Genomic DNA, 25941 nt, shown 5'->3' on the forward strand with positions numbered 1-25941 from the left:
GGTCAGTCGTTCTGTCCCGCGTCTTCAATAATTAATACGTTCATATCCGGTTATGCGGATACGTTCTATGCGCATTCCCGCATTCCCTATGCATTCTCCCACTCTGCGCTCACTCTATCCAAATGGTCATCATCGCCGTATCCACACGCGCTGTATACTGATCATTACCAACTGAAACTTGCGCTTCTGCAAACAATAGGTATCGTCGTACAGTCATGCTTGAACTGTCGCGTCGCACAATTATCGGAATCGATTATCTATCGGACGGAACTGGTGACGGTTCACGGTCGAAACGTGCGTAAGTCGAATGACGAGCACTGTTTATACTGTGGATGTGGACTAGATCCTCATCGAGACTTTGCGACTAACGAGATTTTGTCAAATCGTTCGCGTTACGGGAACGGTCGAAAGTGTACTGCGTAAGCGTCCGTGGACGGTTGTCGTTGGATCCCACACTCGCGCTTATCGCTTTTACATTATGTGCATAAGGCCGTATGCAAACACAGAGACATCAGCAAAACAATTACAAACAATTGCAAGTGCGTATGCATTTTTTTGGTCTTTTTACATTTTCTTTTTATCAAATGTAATAAATGAGATAATAACCATGTGACAAAAGAATATGAAAATACAAAGAACTTTATTGATGCGTCATTAAAAAAACTGCAGGAATAATTAAGTTGGAATAAAGTAGTAATAAATAACAATAATAGATTTACACAGTATGTTTAAATTTGATCGTTAATTTTTGTTTGGTGTAAATCAAATTTTATTTTTCTATCTTATTGTCAAATATTTGGAAGTGTAGACAATAGTCGAACACAAAGTTTTCTAATAAAAATTTTTCTATTTGTATATTGGGAGTAAAAAAAATTTTCTTCATAGTGCATAAAAAGTTTACGATTCTAAATTTATTTGTATTAAATAAAAAAATTATGAACTTTGTATAGATAAGACGAGGCAGAGAAAAGTAATTTTACAACTTTATTTTTATCGAAGCGCATAAATTAAATAACTCGTTGTATTATTAATTTAGATAACAAATATTTAGTTGATATTTTAATTAGTATTTTAATTAACATTTTGTTTTAGCTAATACACGATTTAAATTTATAATAACAATATTATATTTATATTATATATACATTACTTTATATTTGCTCTTTAATTATTGAATAATTTAAATATAACATTTCAACGGAAAATATCCGTTAACGGTAGGCATTTTTTTTTTTTTGCAAGTTTCAGCCATTAAGTATATTCATACTTTGCTGTTCACGAACGCACTCTCTCGAGATTCAGTTTTACTCCATATTCCCTATATATTTTTCCTCTTATCTCGTTTTTTACATTTTATCATATCTCGACTCACACGCACGTCCGCCTTCGTTGGGCTTGTCGCTTCGTTTTCGTGCGGCCACTTCAGTATGCACCGCTGTTTTAAGTGCGGCTCTTCGTACGTGCGTCACACATTCGTCGTCCGTACACGGCCGACGGGCGTATCGGATCGTATCGCACACGGAGAAACGACGCGGCTCGGTTACAACGTGAACGCACCGACGACAATAGCACCGGCCACCGACGCGACGGGACGCGCGACAGGAAGGTAGCCGTATCAAATGCTTAACGGCTAACACAATGCCACGTATGTACACACACCGATACCACGGTCGCATGATTGCCGACGCATCGGCCGCGGACGCACATTGTTACTTCCGTGGCGAAACGTTTGACCACGAACGCTAATTTCACCGACACTTCGCGAATCGGATCTTGAACTGTCTGCGACGCACGATTAAGAGCGTGACGATGCGCGCAAAACTACCACCGAGTATTTTCTTTTAATATACATATATTTGCATGTTACGCCCGCTACGTCACAACAAAAGGAAGATTAGTGATAACTTGCAGGGTTTAACCTGCATGCGAAAGCCCAGTGCTGGTTCTTTTTGCCATTCTTTTCTTATTCCTTTGATTTAAGATTCTATTTTTCCAAAGTAGAAACATAACAATCATCTTCCTGCGTGTATCGCAAAAGTATATAACATTTATGAAATTATAAATCTTAAAAATATATTTACCTAAATATTTATTTAGAATGTGTAAGAATAAAATTCTACAAAAAGGATATGTAAGAAGTGCATACTATGTAGGAAAAATCTTACAAAAATACTATTTTACTCAACTCCTTTCTCTTTCTCTCACTCTCTCTCTCGACAAACTTCACTTTGTAACATGTTGTCCTTACTTGTGGCTACGATGTTTTGCTGTCACAGAAGCCATGATCATAAATGTATACTGATTAATATATATGATCTGCAATGTCCAAACATTTCATATAGTCATCAGCGGATTAAATGAAAACGGAAATGACGTCAACATTGTTCCGAAATTAGATGCACACAATGCTTGGTACATACACGTGCGCACGTGAGCCGGGGACATTGTTATTCCCCGGTGCAACGCTCGACCACGTTACAACGCTAATTTCAAAGCGTGCTGTTAGCGAGTTGATGTAATTTATGATCGCGAAATATAGACGTGATCGGAACATTCGTGCGTAGCGTTCGCAAAAGATACTTAAACGATGTAATCGGATAAACGTAAAATTACTGTTTTGCGACATGTTTCAGCGAAAATATGAAATCATATCTAGCTAGTTCGCATAAGGGAATAATAAAAACAATGCCCTATATTTTGAAGAACGGTGTTATCATCCTCGCCTGTATCACTTTAACGATTTAATTTACGCGTGATACGTTTACACCGTTCTCACACTAAGCTGATCATAAACCAATCTTTAATATCCATTATCTAGGATCAATATCAGGACGGTATCTCGAAACTTTCGAGGGCCACTTCGCGTTATGGTGCATTTAATTGCCAAATGATCGTTAGAAAGACTATGAGACCACGAATTGATGTCATAGGTGCATTTATCGGCTTGATGAGGGTAGATGGTGAATATAGGCTAATGGTTAAAGTTGCTTATATTATCAGTCGCAACCGTCACTTATAAGTAGTTAACGAGACAATCTTTTTATGTAATAAAAGTAATTTAAAAAAAATGTTTGCCCTAAGCGCGAGCCATGATTTAATTGATATTTATAGAGCAAACTATCGTTATTAGTATTGGCTTTATTATATATTTTCTTGAGAAAATATTAACTATCAAATTCCCACAACTTTCTTATTTATATAGAAACAGCTTTACTGGCCAAGAACTAACTTTAATGCAAGAAACATTTCACGGTAGGAACTTTAAAGGATTTCAATAACGAGTAAAAACTACATAATTCTATCTGCTCTTCTCGCCCAGCGTTCAAAAATATTTCTTCGACTACGTATATATTTTTTATCTCCTTTTTTACCACCAGTTGCATTTGAAGTTACGCTTCTTTCATATCGGATTGCATAAACGTCTTTCGAAGTCGTTACAAGGCCGCTCGCATAGCTCTGCGGATGTATTGTTCTCGGATTCTTAGATACGAATACACTTACCGTTTGTATGTTGCAATTCTCACGAGCGTAGTGTCTCGCCTGTATTTCCCCCAGAAACTTCATCCCCAGACTTTCGCACGTATACGTATCCACTACTCACCACTTACGCGAATACACTCAACAGGTTACTGCGCCCACAGAACTTACTACTACGGTGTATTCAGCGCGAATTCGTTTTGTTTCTGTAATATACTCTGCGTTTTCTAAAAGTGAACGAGACGATTGGAAAAGTAAAAGTAAATGGAAAAAGTTGGTGCCGACGAAATTGGAGAAAGACTGGGGCTTTCTTCTTGTTCGAGATAAACGCGATAGTCACCCAAATTAAATAAGCAACAATTTACAATCAATTTGGTTTATACCGAGAATTTTTGTTTACGATTACGTTGAAATTAAACATTGTAAAAATACGTGTAAAACAAACAAAACAAAATTAAATTTAATTATAATTATCATAAGTATAATTTAATTACATAACTATAAGATCTATATTCTCATGTTATTAAAAATCTCCACAAATTTTTGCACTAAAATGAGGTAAGTATACATTCATGTTGGAGAGAAAGAGAGACACAGAGAGAGAGAGAGAGAGAAAGATTTTAATTATAAAAAGTGCAAGCAATACGAATAGATCTTATACATATTTCATTGTTTTTCTTTGGAAACTTTATTTTTTGCAATTCAACAGCATGTGTTTTTATTTGACATTAACATAAAATTGTACTATCATCACTAATTATCATTAAATAATGCGCGTTTACAAATTACAAATGCAAAATTCCAATCAATGACGACGGCAACGAGTAAAGAAAGATGTCGAAAATGGAGTCAGTGGAGATGGTAATTGAGCATTGGTTACAGATTGCGAAGAGCCATGAGAACGGAACGGTCGGGCGAAGGGAAACTGGCTACAGGATCGAAGATAGAGCGGGGCAAAGATAGAAGAGGAGTGAGTTTCGCATTAGGAGTAATAGGCATTATCTCCATCGATCCCAACTCACGCTACCCCGCTTCTACCACCTCGCCCATCGCCCACCATCTCCCTAGAGCTGGGAGAAGGAAAGGGGGGGGGGGTGATTGGTTCGTTCGAACTACTCGAGAAAAAACGCATGGGAATTCTTCGGCCATGGGCACGGCGAACGGCATCCTGATCGCGAAATGCGGGTAGCGGACTTGGGAAGAATCAAGAAAGGCGTACGTGACGTATATTAGTAAAACACCATCTGCACGTAATATATCGTCTAGATAGAAAATATAAAATGGTTTATTTTTATGGTCTTTAGGAGTGTTACAAAGAAAGCTGATTGTGATAATTATCATTATAAAATAATCTTTCTTCTCGTTATAAAAGAAATCTATAAATAAAGACCATATCGTGTTCAATAATATCTGAATATTTCTCTAAATATAGTAGTAATTCCGACGTTCAATAATATCATCATTATATATTTGTAATTTTATAATAAATCTACAAAGATATATTTATAAATAAAATCGAAGTTTTATCAGTTTAGCGAATTTTAAATAAAATTAATGTAAAGTGTCGTAATGTAAATTTGAATTCCCCGTTTTTATGGGGATTCGATTTGATAAGTTCCAATTTCTGCAATTCCACTCTGTCAGCAGCTGTAACTAATCAGTATAAATTAGGGCGTGTCGTTACATGGAACTTCAAAATCAACGATATACGGAGGAGCATGATATCGCGCCGTTGTTTTTGCGATAGTTTTACCACTTTTCCATCACTGCACGGCTGCGGTGCGTCAGGTGAAAGAAGGATGACGGTGACTAATTGTCGTAAAGGCGATCATGATATGTCCTGCCTCGTAAATCTGATTGGCTACGCTTACTGACCCCGCTCGTAATCTTGCCAGTAAGATCGCTCGACACTACACGTACGTCGTTCGACATCGAATTCGGGTCGGAATTTTAGATTCTCCGAAATCGCTTGCAGTCTTTTTCAAAGATCTAAAGATATAACGTTCCTTGACGAGGCATCGTCGAAGTAGGAACGGAAAGACGATCTAGATGCGATCACGTGCTCTGAAGTGGAAACTGCAGATCACACGAGCTATACTGTTCAAAACGAAGAAATAACGCGAAATGGCATTAAAATTGCACATTAATGTGCAAACGTAAATACATAAAATGTAACATAAAGATAGGGGGGTATTATTTCTCGTTATACGATGATATATTTTTCGTTATTTCATTATATAAGCTTGCATTGAATTATTGAATAATTGATACATAATTAGATTTAATTAATAAAACTACAATCACAACATAAAGTAAAAATATTGTAATATTATCTTTTCTTTGAGCATCGAAATGATTTATGTTTCTTATTAGTTATTCTGACAAACTGAATCATTCGTATAAAATTGCACGCAGCATTGAACAATTTAATTTTCCTTACGATTTATATTTAATTATAGAATAAGAATAGAAAGTAATTGAATATCAATATAGACGAAGCTGGCACGAGATAGAGCGGTTAATGTGTGAAAATGTAATCTCGTATTTTATCTAAGTCTGACCGGTTTAAGTGCAAAAAAGTAATTGAGCGTGATCGTGAAGGAAACCGGATTTTACATCGTGCAGCACGCACGCGATAGTAAACCGAGGTGAAAACGGCAATGAAAGAAAGAGGGCAAACCGATGGCAGAGAAAATCGAGAGAATGGTGACTAAGTGCATTACACAGTGGAAACCATATTTATTTTCGTACGGCATACGGTTCATCCTATGGTCCCGGGTAAACCAGAAGATAGCTAGATAAGTAATATGATGCGCCAGCAGCATCCCTTATCCAAAGGCAGCTCGCCCTGTCTTTCCTCCTTTCCTCTCTACTCCTCTCTCCTTTCTTCTCGTAACCTTTCGCGTCGTCTACGATGGATCCGGTACTTTCCGATAAGTAGGTCTCTATCAAGATTATCTAGAGACTCCCCCGTTAGATTATTATAATGTTTGGGATATGGCAGTCCCAATCCAATAAGCGAGTTCTTCTCCCCAAAATTCATTCTCGCGAAAGAGGTTCTCTAACTTGCGTCATCTTTCATTCAGTTCTACCGAATTTCCATCGGTTCCATTTTGCAGAGCAAGCCTCTACGTGCATTTGCGTTAAGCCCATTTCGCATTAACACGTCAAGATAAATGGTCATAAATGGTTCGGAAATTTCTAAAATGTTAAGAACAGTTGTCGAGACTGAACGTGCAATGTATAACATAGTTGCCTTAAATTCACTGCTATCATAATTAAATGGCGAACGAACTTTCCGAAGCTTCCATGAAATTTTAGGTGGAATATTATAGAACTCGTAAATAGTTCGGATGTCTTCCCTACGTTGTAGATTCTCATTGAGAATCTGTATGTCCCTTTCAAGGATCGTGTAGAGTAAATTACACTTCCAAACAACAGATACGCGAGTAACTTCGTCTGCAAGAACGAGATCTTATTAGTGAAGTAAGAGTACTTCTTCGTCCAACAGCTTCAAGAATCGTTGGTGCAGTCACGGGAGAAAATGCGACGTATATTCTGGATGCACAAGGTAGCGACGTAAAATTTTTAATAAGAACGCGGAAAGTGTACCTGCAATCCGTTGGACATTATACGTGTAACGAGGGCGAGCTTCGCGCGAAGGAAAGTCTGCTGTAATGCAGTATGAAGATAGTATCCTCTCGTCCGTAGAGAGTAATAAATACGCAAATAAACTTTGCTCGTTAACCTATCGAACTTCGATAGACTCGGACGATCTTCGTCTTAATTTGGTTGCGTGCATCAGATAAAAATACTGTATTTCGCGCATGATCGCGAAAAAGTCCCCGTCTTGGGAGAGGTAATTCGGATAATTGCAACGATAATATAGATATAATGACACAGACAGACTTCCAAAAGTTTAGAAATCGCAAACTTTATGGAAATAATTTAAACCGCGTTATAAAGCGCTCTTCCTACGTATTACAGTTGGACGTGTTATAATTAAACGTCATCGATTATTTAGAGCAAGAATCATACATCGTGATTTCTTAAACTTCGAGAAATTCATTTTGTTCAATTGATGGAGAACATTGTTTGAATTCCCTTACTCACAATTACATTACAGTTATACTGACTGACATTTTATGCGATGCAAATTAACCTTTTAAAAAATAATTTTTCTAAGCATATATAAATTTGTCAACACATGATCTTTCTATGAACATATTTGCGACAAGCATTGTATTAAAGGCTAAACCGCGAGGTACGTCGTGGTTTTAAAGTACCTACTGGATAATTCAAACTATTTCAAAACTTTCAACGCTTGCTGCTTTAGTCCTTGTGTACGTGCAGTTAAAGAAGAAATATGTCAGTACTTCTGACCTTGATATCTTGCATAATATATATAATATGTCGTTAAATTTGTTATAACATAATAGTTTAGACAACGTAATACTTTCTTGCGTATACATGACTACAATATTCCATAATGTTTACAGTTTACCACACACACACACACATATATATATAATTTTTTACTTGCACTCCATCGTGCATTTATTTTATACGGATCACATTTTCATTGCATAACAAAAAAGTGTGTACTTAGCAAAGCATAAATTTACTTTCGTGTACGTCTTACAAGTGTATAAAAAGATTAAATTTCCTGTCGCCTATATACAGTACACGTCATTGTTTTCACTCCGAGTATGTAACATTGGTAACGCGTTAGGTGAATGTACTATAATATTAAGTGGTATCTTATGTAATACCTACCTACCTTATCTTCAAACGTCGAGCACTTCGTTCCACTACCCCCTCATTTTGTGCTCTTTCTTTCTGCCGTTACCTCCTCGTATATATTCTCTATCTTCGTTCGTAGAACGTAATTTAATTCGTCGAGCGGAGTAGAGGCATCAAAATATTAGCATATTGATCAGCCTACCCGCGACCCGCTCTCTTAAATCCACGAGCGTAAAACGCACTTAATGCGAGCAACCACTTTGGCTGTTACTACAGCGAATGCAATATCCGTCGCTTGAAGTAACTGTCCACGTTATATTCGTTATCTGACAAGTTTTTTACAACATGCATAAAGAAGGCGACGGTCGTGCACGCAAGTGTACGTTCTTCGTTTACAAACGAAACAGGCACAACGGAGTAAGTGGTAACGATACTACATGAATAGACATATTACGTACTTTTGGTAGCTTCTTAATGTTATATGCGTAACTCGGTTATATTCTACATAGATAATGTCGACTTTGTGTTCAAAGAATTTTGCAAACAGCCAGTGATCTTAGCTTTATAACGGGCGTAAAAAAATTGAAATGTTATTCGAGCTAAGTAAAATAAATTACGTGTCGGTTATATAGAGTAGATATAGATCATTAATATTGCATTATGATGCTTTTACTGAGTTTATACTGCTTTAAATTTCTTAGAAAACAAGAAGCAGAAATGAAATACATATTAAATCGAGTGCAAAATTTTTAATTAAGGCAAAGTATAAGTTATGTAACAGTGTTATAAGGTTTTCATTTTCTAGAACAAGATTTTTATATTTTTTACGATATTTATGTGAATAAAAAAATTGTATATGCCTTTAAATGGCTTTGCGCCAAGGCAATCATGACAAAGGCGAGAAATATCCCTAAAATCCCTCTGTGAAATAGCTCCATTGAGGGATGCAACGCGTACGACAATAATGAATTTTCAAATATCGGCACGTGAACGTGCCTAATGATGGCGCGTTTTAGCGCAGGAACAACGGGCTTTGAAGAGATACGTTATCCATGCTCGCCCTTTCAAACAACCCTTGAGCGACACGCGACCTCCCGATTAAAGCAAATTTTACGCTAGAGATAGTTTTCGCGCTTGTAATATTTCTCAGCTATTCACAGCAGTAGATAGAATCTACAAAGCGTCATGTATAATCAAAGTTTTTGTTAGGATGAAAATCACCGTTTAGATTACACATTTCTCAAATTATACTTCCCTCGATAGAGAAATGTCGAATGGATTTAAAATGCGATTAGTGGAGAAAACGGTTCAATGACACTCAAGTTAAACTAATGAAATTAATATTGACTCACTGCCACTTGTTTTTCCGACAAAATAATTCAGGTGTATTTAACGATGCTTCTGACGCAAATTAAATGCTATATATTGATAAAATAAATTTCTATCAATAATATCATTGCCAATTAACGTCAATTAAAATATACAACTTATATAAAATTATAAAATGTTCAATTTTAAACGTTCTATTAAACGGTGCAAAATATCAATACCAATACGTAGATATAAATGCAATTTTTCCAATGTTGTTTTTGTATTACATAGATTTTTAATTATTTCTATAAATTTACTATTTACATCATTTTCAAATATATGAAAAATGATAATTAATTAAAGTTAACAATAAAATATTCTGCTTTATAAACGCGAAATGCAGATAGCTCGGATAATATTTTTTTCTCACGATAAAAAAGAAATGAGATGATTATATGTTAATGGGATTCAATTTTTTATATAAATCAAAGCATCTTGACATTATTATTACTATACAACACTTGGTCACTCGAGCAGTCGATTCGATGGCACGTCGAACGAAACGATTTACGGTAGGTCGTGCATCTCGAGGCGCGAGAACTCGACCTGGCCAGCGAACACGACTTCCGCATCCGGGTTACAGCTGCTGCTTTATAGGGTAGGTGTACGAGGGAGTGCTCTAGTCACCCAGCCAACCAGCGCCACGCCAGTTAACCAGTCAGCCAGCCAGTCAACCAGCCAAGCGCTGACACACCATAGTTATTATACCAGTTTGATATTTTCGGATCGATAAAGCATCTATCGTTAACCACAGAAAAACATAAGAAGAAACTTACTAGTCATAATTTTCATGAAATTTTTACACTAGCAGTAACGTAGTCATTAGCAGTTTTCTTTTTGCTATAATAGAAAAACTATGGATCAAACGACGGGATTATAGTTAGATGCTTTTCCTTAATATAGAAAAAAATTAAACAAGATATAAAGTAACAGCTATTCAGTCAAAATTTTTATAAATTTTTTTGCGTTGTTTTAATATGTTACTGAGAAAATGTATAATGAGAATATGTAATGAGTTTTTTAAAACAACAAAGAAGATTACTCGGCTTTTACGAGGTATGATTTCCACAGACATATTATTGTGGTTTTATTAGTATTATACTAATCAAGAATTTTTTAATTAAAAAATTGTCTTTGTAGTAAGAGAGAAATTCTTTTTAGAATAATTCTTGAAATCATTGGAAACTGTAAACATTAATGTATTAATTGTTAATACATTGACTCATTTATAAATAATTACCGGAGTATATCATTAATTTTGTTTTTTTCAGAATTTTAATTTTCAAGAATTTCATATCATCAAAATATAAAATATTCAAAAACTACATAAATACTAGCTAATCTTAAAGTTAAAGAAAGATTAATTCCAAAATTATACAAAATTGCTCATTAAAATTCAAATCGAGGCTCTTGGAGCATATTGTAAATAAGTCATGTACAATCTAACAACGATGTTTCGGTAATAAAGATATCATCAGTTCCAACATACAATATCATGGAAGATTTTAGAAATAGTAATCACACAAACAGTGGTGAATAAATTATATTCGCGTGATCATTTTCCGCCCAATATAAAACAAGTTTAGCGCTGATCGAATTTTGCCATGTGCCTTTTTTCCCCCATCGTCTTTCGCGGGTGAGTCTTTTTGATGCCAAATTTTAGATTTATCCCTCGTTGAAAGAGGGTCAGATTTTGCTCCGCCATTCGAGGCAACCAGCCAAGTTGCACGCAAACCCATGCGGTTTTCCACGTGTGTACTACGAGACTTCACGCTGAAACGGACAGTAGAGAGAAGGTAGAGAATTTTCGGCGAAGATTCCGATTCATACTTCGTCCACTTCCGCGATGCTTCTTCTGTGTATCCCAGCGTCGCCAGTATTGCCGTCCTCGTTCCCTTGGGCGTCGTATACGTAGGTATCGTCGAATATTTCGAACTCTTTGTCCGCGACAATGTCTTTCCTCTTCTCTCTTCCTCCCTCGCTCTCATTCTCACAATCTCCCTTTCTGTACACATAGCGCGCCATTTGAGGGTGCAAGGGAGTAGTGTACGAGTCCGCTTGATATTACCGCGCTCGGTTTTTACGGGAAAATGGGTTCTAAGCACCGACAGCGGACTCGTTCCCGGCTAAAACAATATCATTTCATCCCACGGTACCTGACCCCGCTTCTCGCCGCCCGGATCACTTGTTTGGTCGCGACAGGTACTGCCTCGACTTTTCGCATCGCATCCCATCGGTGGACTACGACCAGCAGCTATTCGGTCCTTTGGGTCACGACTATACCAGAATCCGTATGACTGGGCGGGTGTAGAGCAGTGCGGTAGCATGGGCAGTAGTCGCAGCCATACCCCTCCGTCTCCATCAAGTTTAACTTGGCGCAGCGAATTTCCAAGTACCGTTTTACGAGTTTTCGTTGCCACTGGGAATAGACGGATCAGTCGTTACGCCGCTCGGCAAATGTTATTCCCGAAGTGAGTACCTCGTGGTATGCTCCCGGCCATCTCCACGGAGGAAGACTGATAATCAATTTTGCAACGCGATTCCAATTCGTTTGCGACGCATTTGGGGCTACGAAAATGTCGTTAGCCGAGTGGCTCTCGCTCTCATTTTATTACGCTGGACGGAAGTTTTTCGGTCTCCCTTTAAATCGCTCAGATTTGGACGATATCGTTCGATAGATTAGCCGTGTTTTTCAATGATTATGAGAAAGCAATTAACGAGTCTCGAGATAGAGATACGAATGATTTGGATAGTACGTATCATATGTATACGTGTAATATATATATATATATATATATATATGTATGTGTGTGTGTGTGTGTGTGTGTGTACACATCTCGTGTACCTCTGGTTGATACAAAAAGAAACGCACGTCGGGAAAAGAAACAGTTTTCTTCTACAATTTGTAAGTGTCACTTGCAACGCATATAAATTTACACGGCATGTAAGACGCGTATTCTATTTAGCGATAAGTTTTAAACGAGAGTTATCGTTGTAATATCCAGTGCTAGGTTTGTAGCAAACTGTTACCACGATTTGCATATTTATCACGTCGAGTTTGGAATCGGAAAATACCCATTTCTATGCCCAACTCAGCAGAAAATGAAGTATGACTCCGGTATTTTTGGAAAAAGATACTTGAGACGGTCGGTTTTTCCTTAATGCACGTGCAAAAAGACAACGTGAGCTCGAGAAGTAGCTGATATCTCAAAGTAATGCCAAATAGAAATGTCATCCATTTGAATAGATCCTACTACCATAAATTTATCAGATATCGACCTTTGCTAGATCGTAACCTAAAGAAGAATCAAAGTATTAAATTATTAAACAAGAATGCATATTAGACAAATTAAAGAATTTTTGTTAATTTCAAAAGACTAAAGAGATTGGACTAAGAGTTTATATTTGTGTTACCTAAATGATGACAATATGAAAATGTAGCCTATTTATATACAAATATATAAGACATTTCAAATAGATTTACTAAATTGTCACGATATTTAAATTTTTTCATATAAATACATATGTTAATAATAATAATTTAAAAGATTAATTAGTTGATTGAAAGAATACCGATATAAGTCTGAAAAATTATCTTAAATTTATCTTTGATTTTAATATAATTTTCATGAATGAAAGAGAAAGAGAAAGGGAGAGAATAGCTTTAATGCAACTTTGTTTCAATAATGTCTCCGTATTTTACATCTTGACTGTTTTTCAACTACTGTTTTCATTTCACTCCTAGATAGAGTGTAATAAAAATTCACCCCAGAATTATTAATAAACATCTGAATTCATAATAGAAAAGATATTCTATTGTAACTCTTTTCGCAATGTCGAGAGTAGCCGACGCGATTAATATACCGCCCCTAAGTAAAAGACAAGACAAAGGTATAGACAAAGAAAGCTTACATTAACGCTTTTCTTCGTTTGAGCTTTCCACTGTTTGTTATTAATTTAATAAAAATAAAAGAAATATAATTAAGATACTATATTTTCCATTGCTGTTTTCATATTTTTCAATATTAAATTCAGGTTTTTAGTTGAAAATAATTTATTTGTAAAATAAAGATATATAAAATACAGATATATAAAATATATAAAATATATTTTTAAAAAATTGAAAATTATATATATCGAATTTACGGAAGTCTTTTTTTAATTTTAGTTCAGAAAATAAATATAAACTTTAATTTATTCAAGCAATATTTTATCATTTGTAGACAGATCTTCTATTTTTCTTAAAATACTATCATTTCGTTGAACACATGTACTTTAAGAAACATTTTATGCAATGTAAGTATCTTTATTTAAATAGCTTAATAAATACTTGAACATTTTTCTCTCACAATACGCGTTTCTTTCAAATTATTTTAGAAAAAGTATTACTTGCGACTGTTTTAAAGAATTTTTTTTTATTTACAAAATTATCAGCATTTCTTTAACTGTTAATGTAGTTTTGTAGTTGTAAATTATTTTTAAAGCTTAACGTGATAACGCATACGATCAGTTTCTTCATGGTCAATGTAATTGCCAAACAAATCATATTAGATGTAACTAATATATTGTAATAGCAATAAAAGATGATAGCGTAGTACTGCCGTAAGATAATATTTGTTTAAAATTTGCTATAAAATCAATTCGTGAAATATAAGACAGTGCAATAATTTTGTCAGAAGTTTACTGTGCAAATTTATATGCCTTCAATTTCTGTTCTTAGAAATGAGTAACATGCATGCAAACGATGAGAAAGTCTTCTGTACAAAATTATATATACGAAATTTATGTGAATGTAATATATTGCCTTTGTGATCCGAGAATTGACGTAGCATGTAAATTTTAATATATATAACTAAACGTGTACATCATGTAAATTCATTTTTAGATTTTAATTTTGATTTATATACAGCAATGAATAAATGTCTGATATTTAATTTACTAAGTCTTATTCAGTGAAATTAATATTGTAAAATAATTATATTTTAAGAGAGAGAGAGAGAGAGAGAGAGAGAGAGAGAGAGAGATGTTATTTAAGTACACATGAAATATAATTGCAATACAATTAATATGTATAGAAAAAAAAGATAAATTTTCAAATAAAATATGTTACATGAAAAAGATAATATAAAAACATCTTAAATTACATTAAACATTTTTAATCTTATATGGGAAAACATTCTACGAATACGTTTTTCAGATTCTTTGTTTTATCGATTATAATACAAAATTTGTTTCATAATATTTTAAATAATAATAACTACGTATTTTCGAAACATACGTATGCGAAATTTGTATTAGTATAAGGATATTTCCAAAAATTGTGAATTGCATGGAGGAACAGTTATGACATTTAAAAATAAAATGTGTTTCTCTGGGAATATATATGCAGATAATTCAACGATATTATGAAGCATTTCTGCAATTATTTAAATAGATAATACTTGTAATGAAATTAAAAAAAATTTCGAATAATTCATATATGCTTTGATCTACTGATTCCAATCCCCGACTAAATACTACAAACAACGACATAATATTAAAACATTTGCGTATTTGTGGTTAATTATTTCGACAATGAAACAACTCGAGTTAATATCATAAAGTAATACTCAGGATATTGTTAACAATGTTCAACAAAAAGAAGAGCTCAATCTTTTATTTTGACGTATTTAACGAAAGCATTAGTTTAGCTTAATGTCGAGATTTCATTAACTACATTACGTTTATCAATAATATGTACACAAAAGCTATATGCATATTATTTCAAATTAGTATTGCAATTTAATTTATCCCTATAATGTTTATTGAAATCTGACAAATATAAAGTAAACATTGTAATAATTACCCAGATAATTGTGATATAACATAATTAATGTATGTTTTATTTGATCAACAATGCATAACGGAACCAATTTTTCTTAACTGTTTCAAAATTTGCGCCAACGATACGTTTATTCTTGCGAAAATATGTAATTTAATCGTACAATTAAATTGATAATGTACAATTTACTAAAAAAAAAACATCGTATTCCTTATGATTGATTTACGCTCGCCATTGTAAACGCCGTTAAATGGTACATCACATTTGAAATGAAAAATGCTCCGTATAAAATCGAAACAAGCCGCAATCAAAGGCAGGCGTGGAAAATTGCGGAAACTTAAACGCAACCGGATAAAGTGGCCCCGTAGCGGATAGTTGGCAAGAGGCCGTGCGAGTGGATGGCGCGAGTATACGAGAGTGAATATAGAAAGGAGGGTTGGTAACCGCCTCTGTAAGGTACCTACGTGGCATTGAGAGCCGCGGATGGTGGTGGCGCGGGCTGGCGCGCCAACTAAAATTGAATCTGCGAACGAAACTTCGGTAACCTCGTCAGGAAACCGAAGCTAAAGCCATCCATCGCTCGCGCTTTCGTTGCCGTCGGCGCAGCCATCGTCGACTTCCGTTCTATCTGGAAGAATTGTTCTGCCTCTTGTTGCCTACTCGTTTGTCACTTCTTTCCCGATCATGCTCTCACGCGCGTATGCGATAGAGTGTTCCTCGGAGATACGGATCTATGTGTTCTCATGTCTCACTAAATTAGTTTGGGGCACGGGGATGTCTGATGATCGAGCCATGTTTGACATGGATCAATTTATCGACTGTCACGACTGTGACGTTAAAGTTCGCTGGAAACCCACTGAATCGACAAGAAAAATTTTGAAACGTTGTGGATTTCAGTAACGAATGAACATCAATGCAGTGTGTACTACTAATGCTTCAAAAATTAGCTTTATTATTTTGGATACGAGAATTTTACTTGTTTTTTGCTGAATGTGAGTGAGATAACGTCGGAAACTAACGATTAATTATTTTACCCTTTTGTAACTTTTATTGACGTTTATTTAACTGAAAGCGTTGGATAGATGATTAAAGTTGATAGTGTAATACTATAATAGTGAAATACTATATTGCAAAATCTAACAATTCTTGTTATTAAAAAAATTTTTTTTTTCGCATTTGCTCGCGCGCTCACGGCAACTATTCACTTGCGAAATAATATTTTGCGATGCAAATTGACAGTAAGAAAGACTGAACCTTTACGTAATTCAATTTGTGGACTACGGCGTTCGCGAATTGCGTTTAAACGAATTTCACGTACTAATGGCTGCCTTCTTGCTATTACAGTATATCGAGCAGACAAACAACTTTACGAGCACTTACCCTGTAGGTGCTCGGATCTATACGTGGAAGTGTGCATCCACCAGTTTCCAAAGGGTCCAGAAAAATCATTGCCTCAGAAAAGCTTTTTTTTCGATAGCGAGCGAGATAAAAACCGATGTTGTCATACATATTGAATAACGATACTGATGCAATTCACATTAATGTTTTTTGTCAATTTCTTAGCTACCGTTAACATATGTATATAAATATTGTCATTTTTCATAAATTATTAAGTAACATATTTTTATCAACTTTTTAATTGTGCATCATGAAAATGAAGATATATTATTGATATAGCATTCCATAGTTTGCATTTATATAATCAAAAAGCATTAGCTACTTTACTAATGGTAGTTTGTGATGAGAGACCATTGACACGACGATCATTAACATTACGTTGCACCATGTGACTCGCGGCACGCCGAGGTACAATGTAGTACCACCTGACGCAAAACTCATCGTTTATAATGTAGTTTTCGGATTGTTTAGATTAATCGTTCTAAAATTATGTCAAAAGTTTCATTTGCAAGCCGTATATTAGAATAACATATCCTCATATCTACATCTTTTATTTTACATTCATTATAATAATATATTAGTGCAGATAAAAAGATATTGTTGTAATTGGAAAAATATAATTTCTTGTTTTCGATTTTATAAATTGTTTTAATTATTGCGACTAAAATAAAATTTTATGTATTAGTAATTAACTTTTAGTATTGTACATTGAACTAAAAATATATCTCTTGTATATTATACTAGCTTTAGCAGAAATTTTTTGTTCATTTCGTTTGTGGGTAATTTCATTCCAGATCTAAAATCCTATTATGAAACTAAATCTTAATTTTTTTAACTTGAGAAATTGAATTACTTTTCTTCAATTTCTCTTGACGTTTTGTTTAAAATTTCTCTTGTTGCCGCCCGTTATCAAGAACGAGTAACAATCCTTCCAGGCATCGAACATACCAGTTATAAACCGCAAACACATGCTCCGATTGTATCTAGGCAAGCAAAGGAGTTATAACAACTGTAGTGAGATTCGTAACGGTTAGAGAGAAGAGAGAAGTAGGCCCCCGGAATTCGCTTTATGTTGTTTCGTTCAATTCCGACAATTAGTAACGATTGATCCTCGAAGAACGGAACAAGATACGAATCGTCGCACGAGGAAATGTCGTGACGTGGGGTGATTTTCGATAAATTGCATGTGTCCACCCTCGCTCACGTAGCCGACATCACGCATACTACGTAGGCCAAGTATACGTGGCGATGTGGCACGGCGTGCCGCGAACCCGCGTCCTTGTTACGCTCCCACGACACGTACGTTCGTGATGTAACGGTAACTACTGTTAGTACGTGCTAAGTGTGCGCGGCTAGAGATTGCCCTATTGGCAGTTGTACGTATTCCATTCTTAGGATTACGTACACGTATGCAAACATAGCCGTCCCTGCGAGGGCATGTACCACCGCCTCGCCGATATATTATCACGACTTTCCGCGTCGAAGGGCTAAGCGAGAGATGTTATCCGAATCACGGTGTGCGCGGACGGATCCAATCGTTTCCGTTCACGCGGCCGGTCTTCCCCCTTGCCCAGGTTTTTTTACTTGTGAACGGAGAAAAATTCTGGCTTGAGCGCCATTTGAGTAGCGTTCACGGAGGCTCTGGAGCGGCGCCAAGGCCATCCTTGAAATTTCGACGCGCCCGGTTTAATAGCAATTATGCATTTTTAATCGTAGGATAATCGCAGGATCCGAATGCTCGTGACGCGGTTATTACCGGCAGATGTTGTCGCAATGTCTGCTACCTCGAGGCAAATTAACGGAAGCGAGTTCACGCGGCGCGCGCAGCTAAGAAATTCGCTTTTTTAAATGCTAAATCAATCATGCAGTTGTTGTAAAATAGTTCAGATCGTTAACTGATAGATTGCAACGCGCATTTGAATTTCAATGCGGGAGACAGGCGACCGAGCCTGCTCTTCCTCCTACCATCCTTATCCCCTTTCCCTTCATAAGAGAAGTTAGCACTTCTTTTATAGACATCGAAATTGGAGCGCGGAGTGATCGCAGTTTTGCAGAAAAATGTAACACGTAAATATGTATATATCCAAGACTCGTTCAATTTGCCTTATCCAATAACAAAAAATGCCGAAATAAATAAAATTATATATTTATTTACGTCAGAAAAATATCTTTTGCGTGAAATATACTATTTCTAAAAATTTCCTCTTATTATATGTGTATTTTGAAAAAAGATGCGTTACATATAACGTGTTGATTCTGTCTGTTGTCATTTTTGATAAGCGTGTTCTTAACGTTTATATAAGTCAAATTTCAAATTTTTCATTTCTGTTTTTCTAAATTTGGTAAATTATACAGTATAAATTTTTCCGTTAAAAAATTTAATTTTGAATTTTCACACTTATTATATAAAAAATGATAATGACTTCCCGAAATCAAACGGTTTAAGGATAATGGCATCTTGACTATAGTCTAAAGTTAAACAGTCTACGTTTACATCGTTCTACAAATAACGGACCGAATCTAAGTTTCTTGGAGCAGCGCTTAAACGGCAATGCAAAATAAGTTTATAAAAGTGGCACCTGATTTATTGGCGGGTGTTGGCGTATGGGCGAGCGTAGCCGCTGCAGTCAGCTTAGGTGGTTCTATCTTTTGCGGCACGCTGTGTGCAGGTATCGGGCCCGGATTCGTCATGGTGGTCATTGTTGTAGGCATCATCAAGGTCGACATGGTCAGCATCTTTGCGACGTGGAGTTTGTCTCGCCGTGGTGAAAGTTGAGTGGTGCAGTTTCGTGCACGTGACTCCGAAACGGATCTTCGCGAAAGCGGGCGACGGTGACACTGGACGCGCGATCGCGATCTCGATCAGTATCCTCGATCCTCGTAACGTGATCGGAGGGGAAGATGATTAGCGACGCGTGCGATTCATGCCAGGTACAATTGAATCGCGCCGAGTGTGCCGCGTCTGGAATTTCGACAATCGATCGAACGAGAGAAACGAATACGATCGTAATTAAGAGGTAGATCGAGCACTCGTGTTAGTGTCCCGCGAATCTGGCATCACTCGATTGGTGTTACTTGCGAATCCGCACCGCGAGACGTTCGATATGTAGCCGTTCGTCCACGATAAAGAAACGGTGTTGCTCATCGCATGTGCTTACGCCTGACGTTCTATCGCGTCGTCATATAGGTGATTTCTTCTTTCCCGCGTCATTACTTCACGTTGTCGCACCACCTCGTCGATCACGAATTTTGGTGGCGGTCAACATTTGCCGCTCGTCTCGTCCGCTTGTAAAATACTCGTCGAACTTCTTCGCTCGACTTCCAGACGGCGAACAAACAGTGCCGCTTTTGCGAAACTATGCTCGCGAAATCTATAAAAACTGCAGAAACTTTACGGTTTCGAATTCAGCGCTCGGTAGGTTCCGCGTGAACACCGGCGCGCACAATTCTCAAAACGATCACTTCAACAATCAAGTTCGACGAAGATTTTCCTACTTCTTCATTCATGCACCTCCGGTGATCCTTCTTGTCTTTCGTTTCAACAATTTCCCTTTGTTCTTTTACATTCGTTAGGTGCACTACGATTCATCCACGAGAAAGGTTGAGTGCTGGCGCACGCGGTACTGCGTGCGGTGGCGTTCGTGCGTACGAAGGGTAGCGGCGCGCGTCGCGTTGTCAAATACGCGTGCTCTGAACTCCCGCGAATAAAGCGTCACCGACAACTTATGTAGGACACGGCAAATGGAATAGATTTGTCCGATATCTGACGATGCCGATGACAAACGTGCACGGGGAGAGTCAATTGACGGCGGCGACGACGGCGGTAGCAACGTAGGTGGTCGCAACGACGGCGACGTCGTTCTCTACGCTCTCCACGCTGCGCGCGTTACGTCACGTCCGGCCGAGCGTAGAGTCGGAACTCGTCTGGCGGGGTGAGCGCGAAGGGACGCCTGCCTTTGCCTGCCTGCCAGCCTGCCAACCCTGGACGCCCGCCGTCGCGACGCCCAGAGGCGCCGGCGTTCCCGAGCGTCCGCGGAATCGCACGAGCTAAGACGCGAGCCAGCAGTCGCTCGTTCGCCGCCGCGCCGAGAGGGTTGTTCGATGCGGGAGCCAATGCAGCACTATATGCGATGATGCGTCCCGAATTATTGGTCATATTTTTCGCCAATTTCATTTTTTACTGGCAATGTACGATGCCTTCGTCTAGATTAAACGTCAATCAATCTCCGAGTTTTACTAGAGAAAGAGAGAGAGAGAGAGAGAGAGGGAGAGAGAGAGAGAGAGAACATTTTTTAAATAATTTTCTTTTAAGAAAACACGTCTATCAACTTTTAACTTCATTGGCAGTAATTTCCTATTTTTAAGTTAACCAAATAAATTTTTGGTCTTTTTTATTATTAATGATATTAATAAAATTGCTAAAAATAATTGATATTTAGAATGTAAGATATATTAGAGAGAGATATTCAGATTTTTGTTTAGTTTTATTAGTTCTTTTTTCTTCAATTCTCATTAATATATTTAATTTTATGATAACTTTAAAACAAATAATAATTTCTCATAAGAACCGTTTTTATTTATAATGCTTTTATATTGAGAAAGAAACTTGAGTTCGTAAAATTATTAATTAATGAGATATGTAAATTAATATCTTTTTCCTTCTCTGATAGTTTTAGTATTATTTTATTACATTTATTTGTTTATTGACAATAACAATCATAGAAAATATAAAGATACAAATAAGAAGATAAAATTACATCAATCTTTTACGTGGAAAAATAAAAAAATAAATCCACTAAGGGTTGTTTTTCATGTATTCTGATGATTTGATACTGAAAGGTCAATTAATACGATTTGCTTATTCTAATTTTTTAATAAAATAAATTATTCTCTTTAATATATAAAAATTATTTCTATATGTAATATGAGTGTATTAGAAAAGATTTGTAACATCACTTTTGTAGTCATCTATTACAAGAATAACAAGAATTGCAAAAGTGATACGGACGTTTCTGAATATCTGTCATTTAGCTATATTACATTGTACGCATTTTCAATGTTCATGGATTCTTTGCATCAAATACTTGCATAATTTTTTTATAACACATAATTTTGAAAAATTATAAGTTGACCAAAATATGTTACTTTATGTTTTAAAAATTTATACGAACATATCCTAAAAAAGTAATTAAAATGAGATATTGAGAAATAAAATAACTGACGGTGTTTTCTTGTTTTATTTACCTTATACTATATATTTATAAAATGTTGTATAATAGAAAAGTCATTTATTATTTATTTGTTAAATATCTATTAAGATGTCTACGCCTATATTTATATGATGTTATAGTTATGATGTCATAAGCATACATAAATGTAATTGTTTTTCAATATTATTCATCAGTAAAAAATCCATTTCAATTGCTATAAATGCATTTACAGCATATATTAAAATCAATGTAGTAAGTATATATTAATAATGTCATAGTATATAATCTACTGTTATTTTTTACTCAAGAATGAAGCTAATCTGTAGAAAAGTATTTTGTCTTTTATTATGAAAAGTAGAAAAAGAAACAAAATAAAAAAATAATTATATTAAAATAATAGAGTTTATTTTGAGGTTCAATATTTCGACAATTTCAGACAACTAGTTTGATCTCTTTTGTTAAGGTAATATCAATATTCAATATCTCTATCGCGTTCAAAATAGAACAGCGTGGCGGCTGACCCAATGCGGCCCGTAACTACTGATCCATTAAGTGGCGCCACTCACTGGTAACAGATCGAACTAGGGTGATTGCGATGCTAAGCTTCGTCCAAATACCGAAAGGATTCCTCTACCGTTTTCGGTAACATTGATGCAGGGCAAGGACAGGAGTTGCGTTTATCTTATTGAGCGTTTCTCGATTGAAGTTTGTGAAGAAGAACGAAAGTTTTACGAGTGCTTGTGGTCCTTATAAACACAAGATAACTTTGTTTGCTTGACGCTTGCGATCGAGATATTAGGGAAAAAAAACTTAGAGAATGTAATATAAATTTATGACAATTGCATTTCAGATCTTATCGTATAAATATATTAACACTACCAAAATATTTCGATAATTAATAATTATCAATTTATATGCATATAAATATTTAAATGCATACATACATGTACAAGCAGTTTAATATTTACGTAAAAATTTTTTTTTGCAATTAATGGAGGTTATTTTTACTAGTTGATAATTAGACGATATTCATTAAGCTTCGAAATTACAGTTTATTGGCGTTTACATTTCGTATTTGCGACGTAGCCGTTCGAATCAATTGATGTACGCAAGAGGTAATTTTATGTTTTCATGCATGGTCTAAAATGACATTTGTGGTATTAATGAAAAGTTTCGAAATGCTTCATATAACGAAGCTTTAAAACATCGTGTACATTGATATCATTCTGCATTGAATCTCTGGTATTGTCGCTAATTACAGAGTTAACCGTTCTGTAATTTGGCGCAAACGCGATGCGCTTTATTCATGTAATTTCATAATAAATAGAAAGAAGTGAAATCATAAAGCATATTATCATGTGATTAAATGGAAAGTCAATGTTTAGTCTCTATAATTTCAATATCAAATTACTGTTTCTTCAAAACGTTCATTAATACATTCAATTTGTCGGATTTGAAAGTTTTCTCTTAAATAAGATTATTTATGTTCAAATTCTTTAAGTGTCTAATCTAAAATAGTTCTGTTATTTCTTCTAGTAGTATAAATTAGCAATATAAATTGTTATTTTTCCATAATTTTTATTCTGACAAATTAAAAATCATGCATTTTAATTTCTGTAATTCTTCTGTAATACATTTAAAATTCTGTAAATAATTGTTAATCTTTTATAATACATAATTCCATATTCTATGATATTAGAAGATACGAAACTAATCATTTTTTTCAAGAAAACTTCAATTCCCCATGCAAACTACTTTAAATTAATGCAGAATCGAATTAAAATCCTATGACGATAATATAATCTCGTGCTTTCAGCACCGATACGGGAGAATGCCATGAGGAGTGAAATCTTGGTGGCTTGCAGAGACGAGTTTGGCTCATGTTCAAGCTTATAAATAATTCCGTTTGTGCTGCAATCGCAGTATTTGCCGACTGCAAGGCGTAGGGGGACAAAGTGACATACGGAACGCATGGTGACGCGATACTGAGCACAGGAAATCTATGAACTATTGGCATCAAACATTGCCAAAAAGAAATTTACACCAGCTGCGACACAGATTTTACTGCCACTTACTTTATTACAACGATAACGGCATTTTTAATTAATGTGTTTTCCATGCAACATGATTGTAAATTGTATATTTTTTTATTTTACAAAGAGATTTTTGATATAATATGAGTTATGAAGAATATTTCATTATCTATCTAAAATTTAGTTTTTTTGTTTTTGCTTGTTGCGTCGAATTTATTTGAAATAAATTGACATCAATACAAAGTTGTATATCTGCATAAAAATCGATATTTTTGTAAAAAATATTAACTTATTATTGTAAATGTTTTTAGACAAAATAGCAGGATATATTGTGTAAAATATCTCAATAAAGATTGTATTAGCGTCTTTATTATTGCACCTATGAAGAATATCAACCTGAACACGTTACATTGCACAAGACAAGATTTCTCATTATCTTAGAATAATGAAGAACCCGATAAAATAACACAAAGCGTGCGGATGCATCACGATTATCCTTTTGAGATCCCCTTTTGAGATATATTCTCATATATTCTTAAGATTATAATTTTATGTCTTCTTCGTTTTGTGATATTCGCGGATTACGGCAGGTTTAAGGCGACTTCATTGCAGATAACATGGCAAAGCACAACGATATGGCCTGAGTAATTTTTATTTTCCGCACATTAGTTTAAATTCTATCATAAATTGGCTCTTTCACGGAAGAGAGATCGTAGATGGGGCTTTAAAATGAAGCGAGAACCGATGAGGAAACGTAGAGTTCCGTGATGGAGGGAACTAGAAGTGCGAGACGAGAGGGCCGGGCTTACACGCAGATAGAAGATAGAAGGACGGAGGATGAGCCTCGGGCGATTCGCTCGACATCGCTATGTTGCAGTAATTGCAGCTAATTAAGAGCTTGAACTCTCTCCTCTCTCTCTCTCTCTATCCCTTTCTCTCTCTCCCCTAGGCCCCCGTGCCGGGCCTTTCTAAAGGGCACGTGGTTACCTCTGGGTGCTATGTCTTTCTATCCCTCTAACCGTCTTGTCTACCATCTACCGCCGGAAACAGTATATCAAAGTGCCACTTGCTACCGCGATCAACGAAGAGGATGTTTTGCAAGAATGGACAAATATCGTTTCTTCTTTGAGTTTCCCTTTCAGGATAACCACTAACACTAATACAACTATAATTATCATTATGTCTAATTACTAAAAACGACGTCTCGCGTAATAGAGGCAGCGATGGTGCCTCGCGCTGCGCGTACACTTGGCGCGAGGCACTACGGTGCGTCTTGACGAGATACTCTTGATTAAATACATTATTACAGAATAGATAACCTTGTACGTGCAATGATTGAGATTAACTACTTCAGCTTATCTAAATCCAATATACGTAACAAGCATTTGTGCAGCAATAAAATTTATTCAATACATTTATTCGCAGGAAGTACGTAACATTAAAAACTTAATTAACCGTTAAAAATTATTTGTTTTAATTTTTTTTATTTTCTATTATTAGAAATAATTGTTTACATTTATTCCGTTTTAAATAATGTTTTATACTTGATGTATTTCTGTTATATGTATTATATATGCTATCAAGATATGAGACTATTATATAATTTTTAGTTTGTGAACAATATATAAAATGTCAAACATTACAATCAATTTTAGTGTTAAATAGCATTTAACAAATACAAAAGTAATAAATCGTTAGCAGTTTTTTACTCACATATGTTAAAAATTAGTAATGTTAAAATTCATAAATTCTGAGAAGATAATTTTGCATTTTGTGCTTGACGTAAAAATAACGTGTTTATTTCTAGCATCTGACAGTCATTCATGTAAAAAGCATACGTTTTCTACGGTAAAACACGTAGGTGTATGCAGATCAAAATAAAAGTACA

General features: G+C 35.5%; 1 protein-coding gene and 1 long non-coding RNA gene across 8 annotated transcripts in view; one reads left to right on the forward strand and one right to left on the reverse strand.

Moving 5' to 3' along the window:
- The window catches only part of LOC105834520 (nucleolysin TIAR), a 532534-nt gene that overhangs the window by 147530 nt on the left and 359063 nt on the right, over nt 1–25941 (reverse strand). Inside the window, exon 1 of one of the 7 annotated variants that reach the window (XM_036295523.1) lies at nt 19390–21496. The exons of the other annotated variants lie outside the window; for them this stretch is intronic. Within the exon in view, the coding sequence (XP_036151416.1) occupies nt 19390–19546 (157 nt within the window). The 5' untranslated portion in view covers nt 19547–21496. Of the gene's footprint in view, nt 1–19389; nt 21497–25941 lie in introns of those variants that run through there. 7 annotated transcript variants of the gene reach the window in all.
- Nucleotides 419–13547, forward strand: LOC118648915. The gene is made up of 2 exons (XR_004965506.1): nt 419–539; nt 4360–13547. It is a non-coding gene; the product is annotated as an uncharacterized LOC118648915 (long non-coding RNA).

Source organism: Monomorium pharaonis, chromosome 1, assembly GCF_013373865.1.
Source record: "Monomorium pharaonis isolate MP-MQ-018 chromosome 1, ASM1337386v2, whole genome shotgun sequence".
In the NCBI taxonomy this organism is placed as follows: domain Eukaryota; kingdom Metazoa; phylum Arthropoda; class Insecta; order Hymenoptera; family Formicidae; genus Monomorium; species Monomorium pharaonis.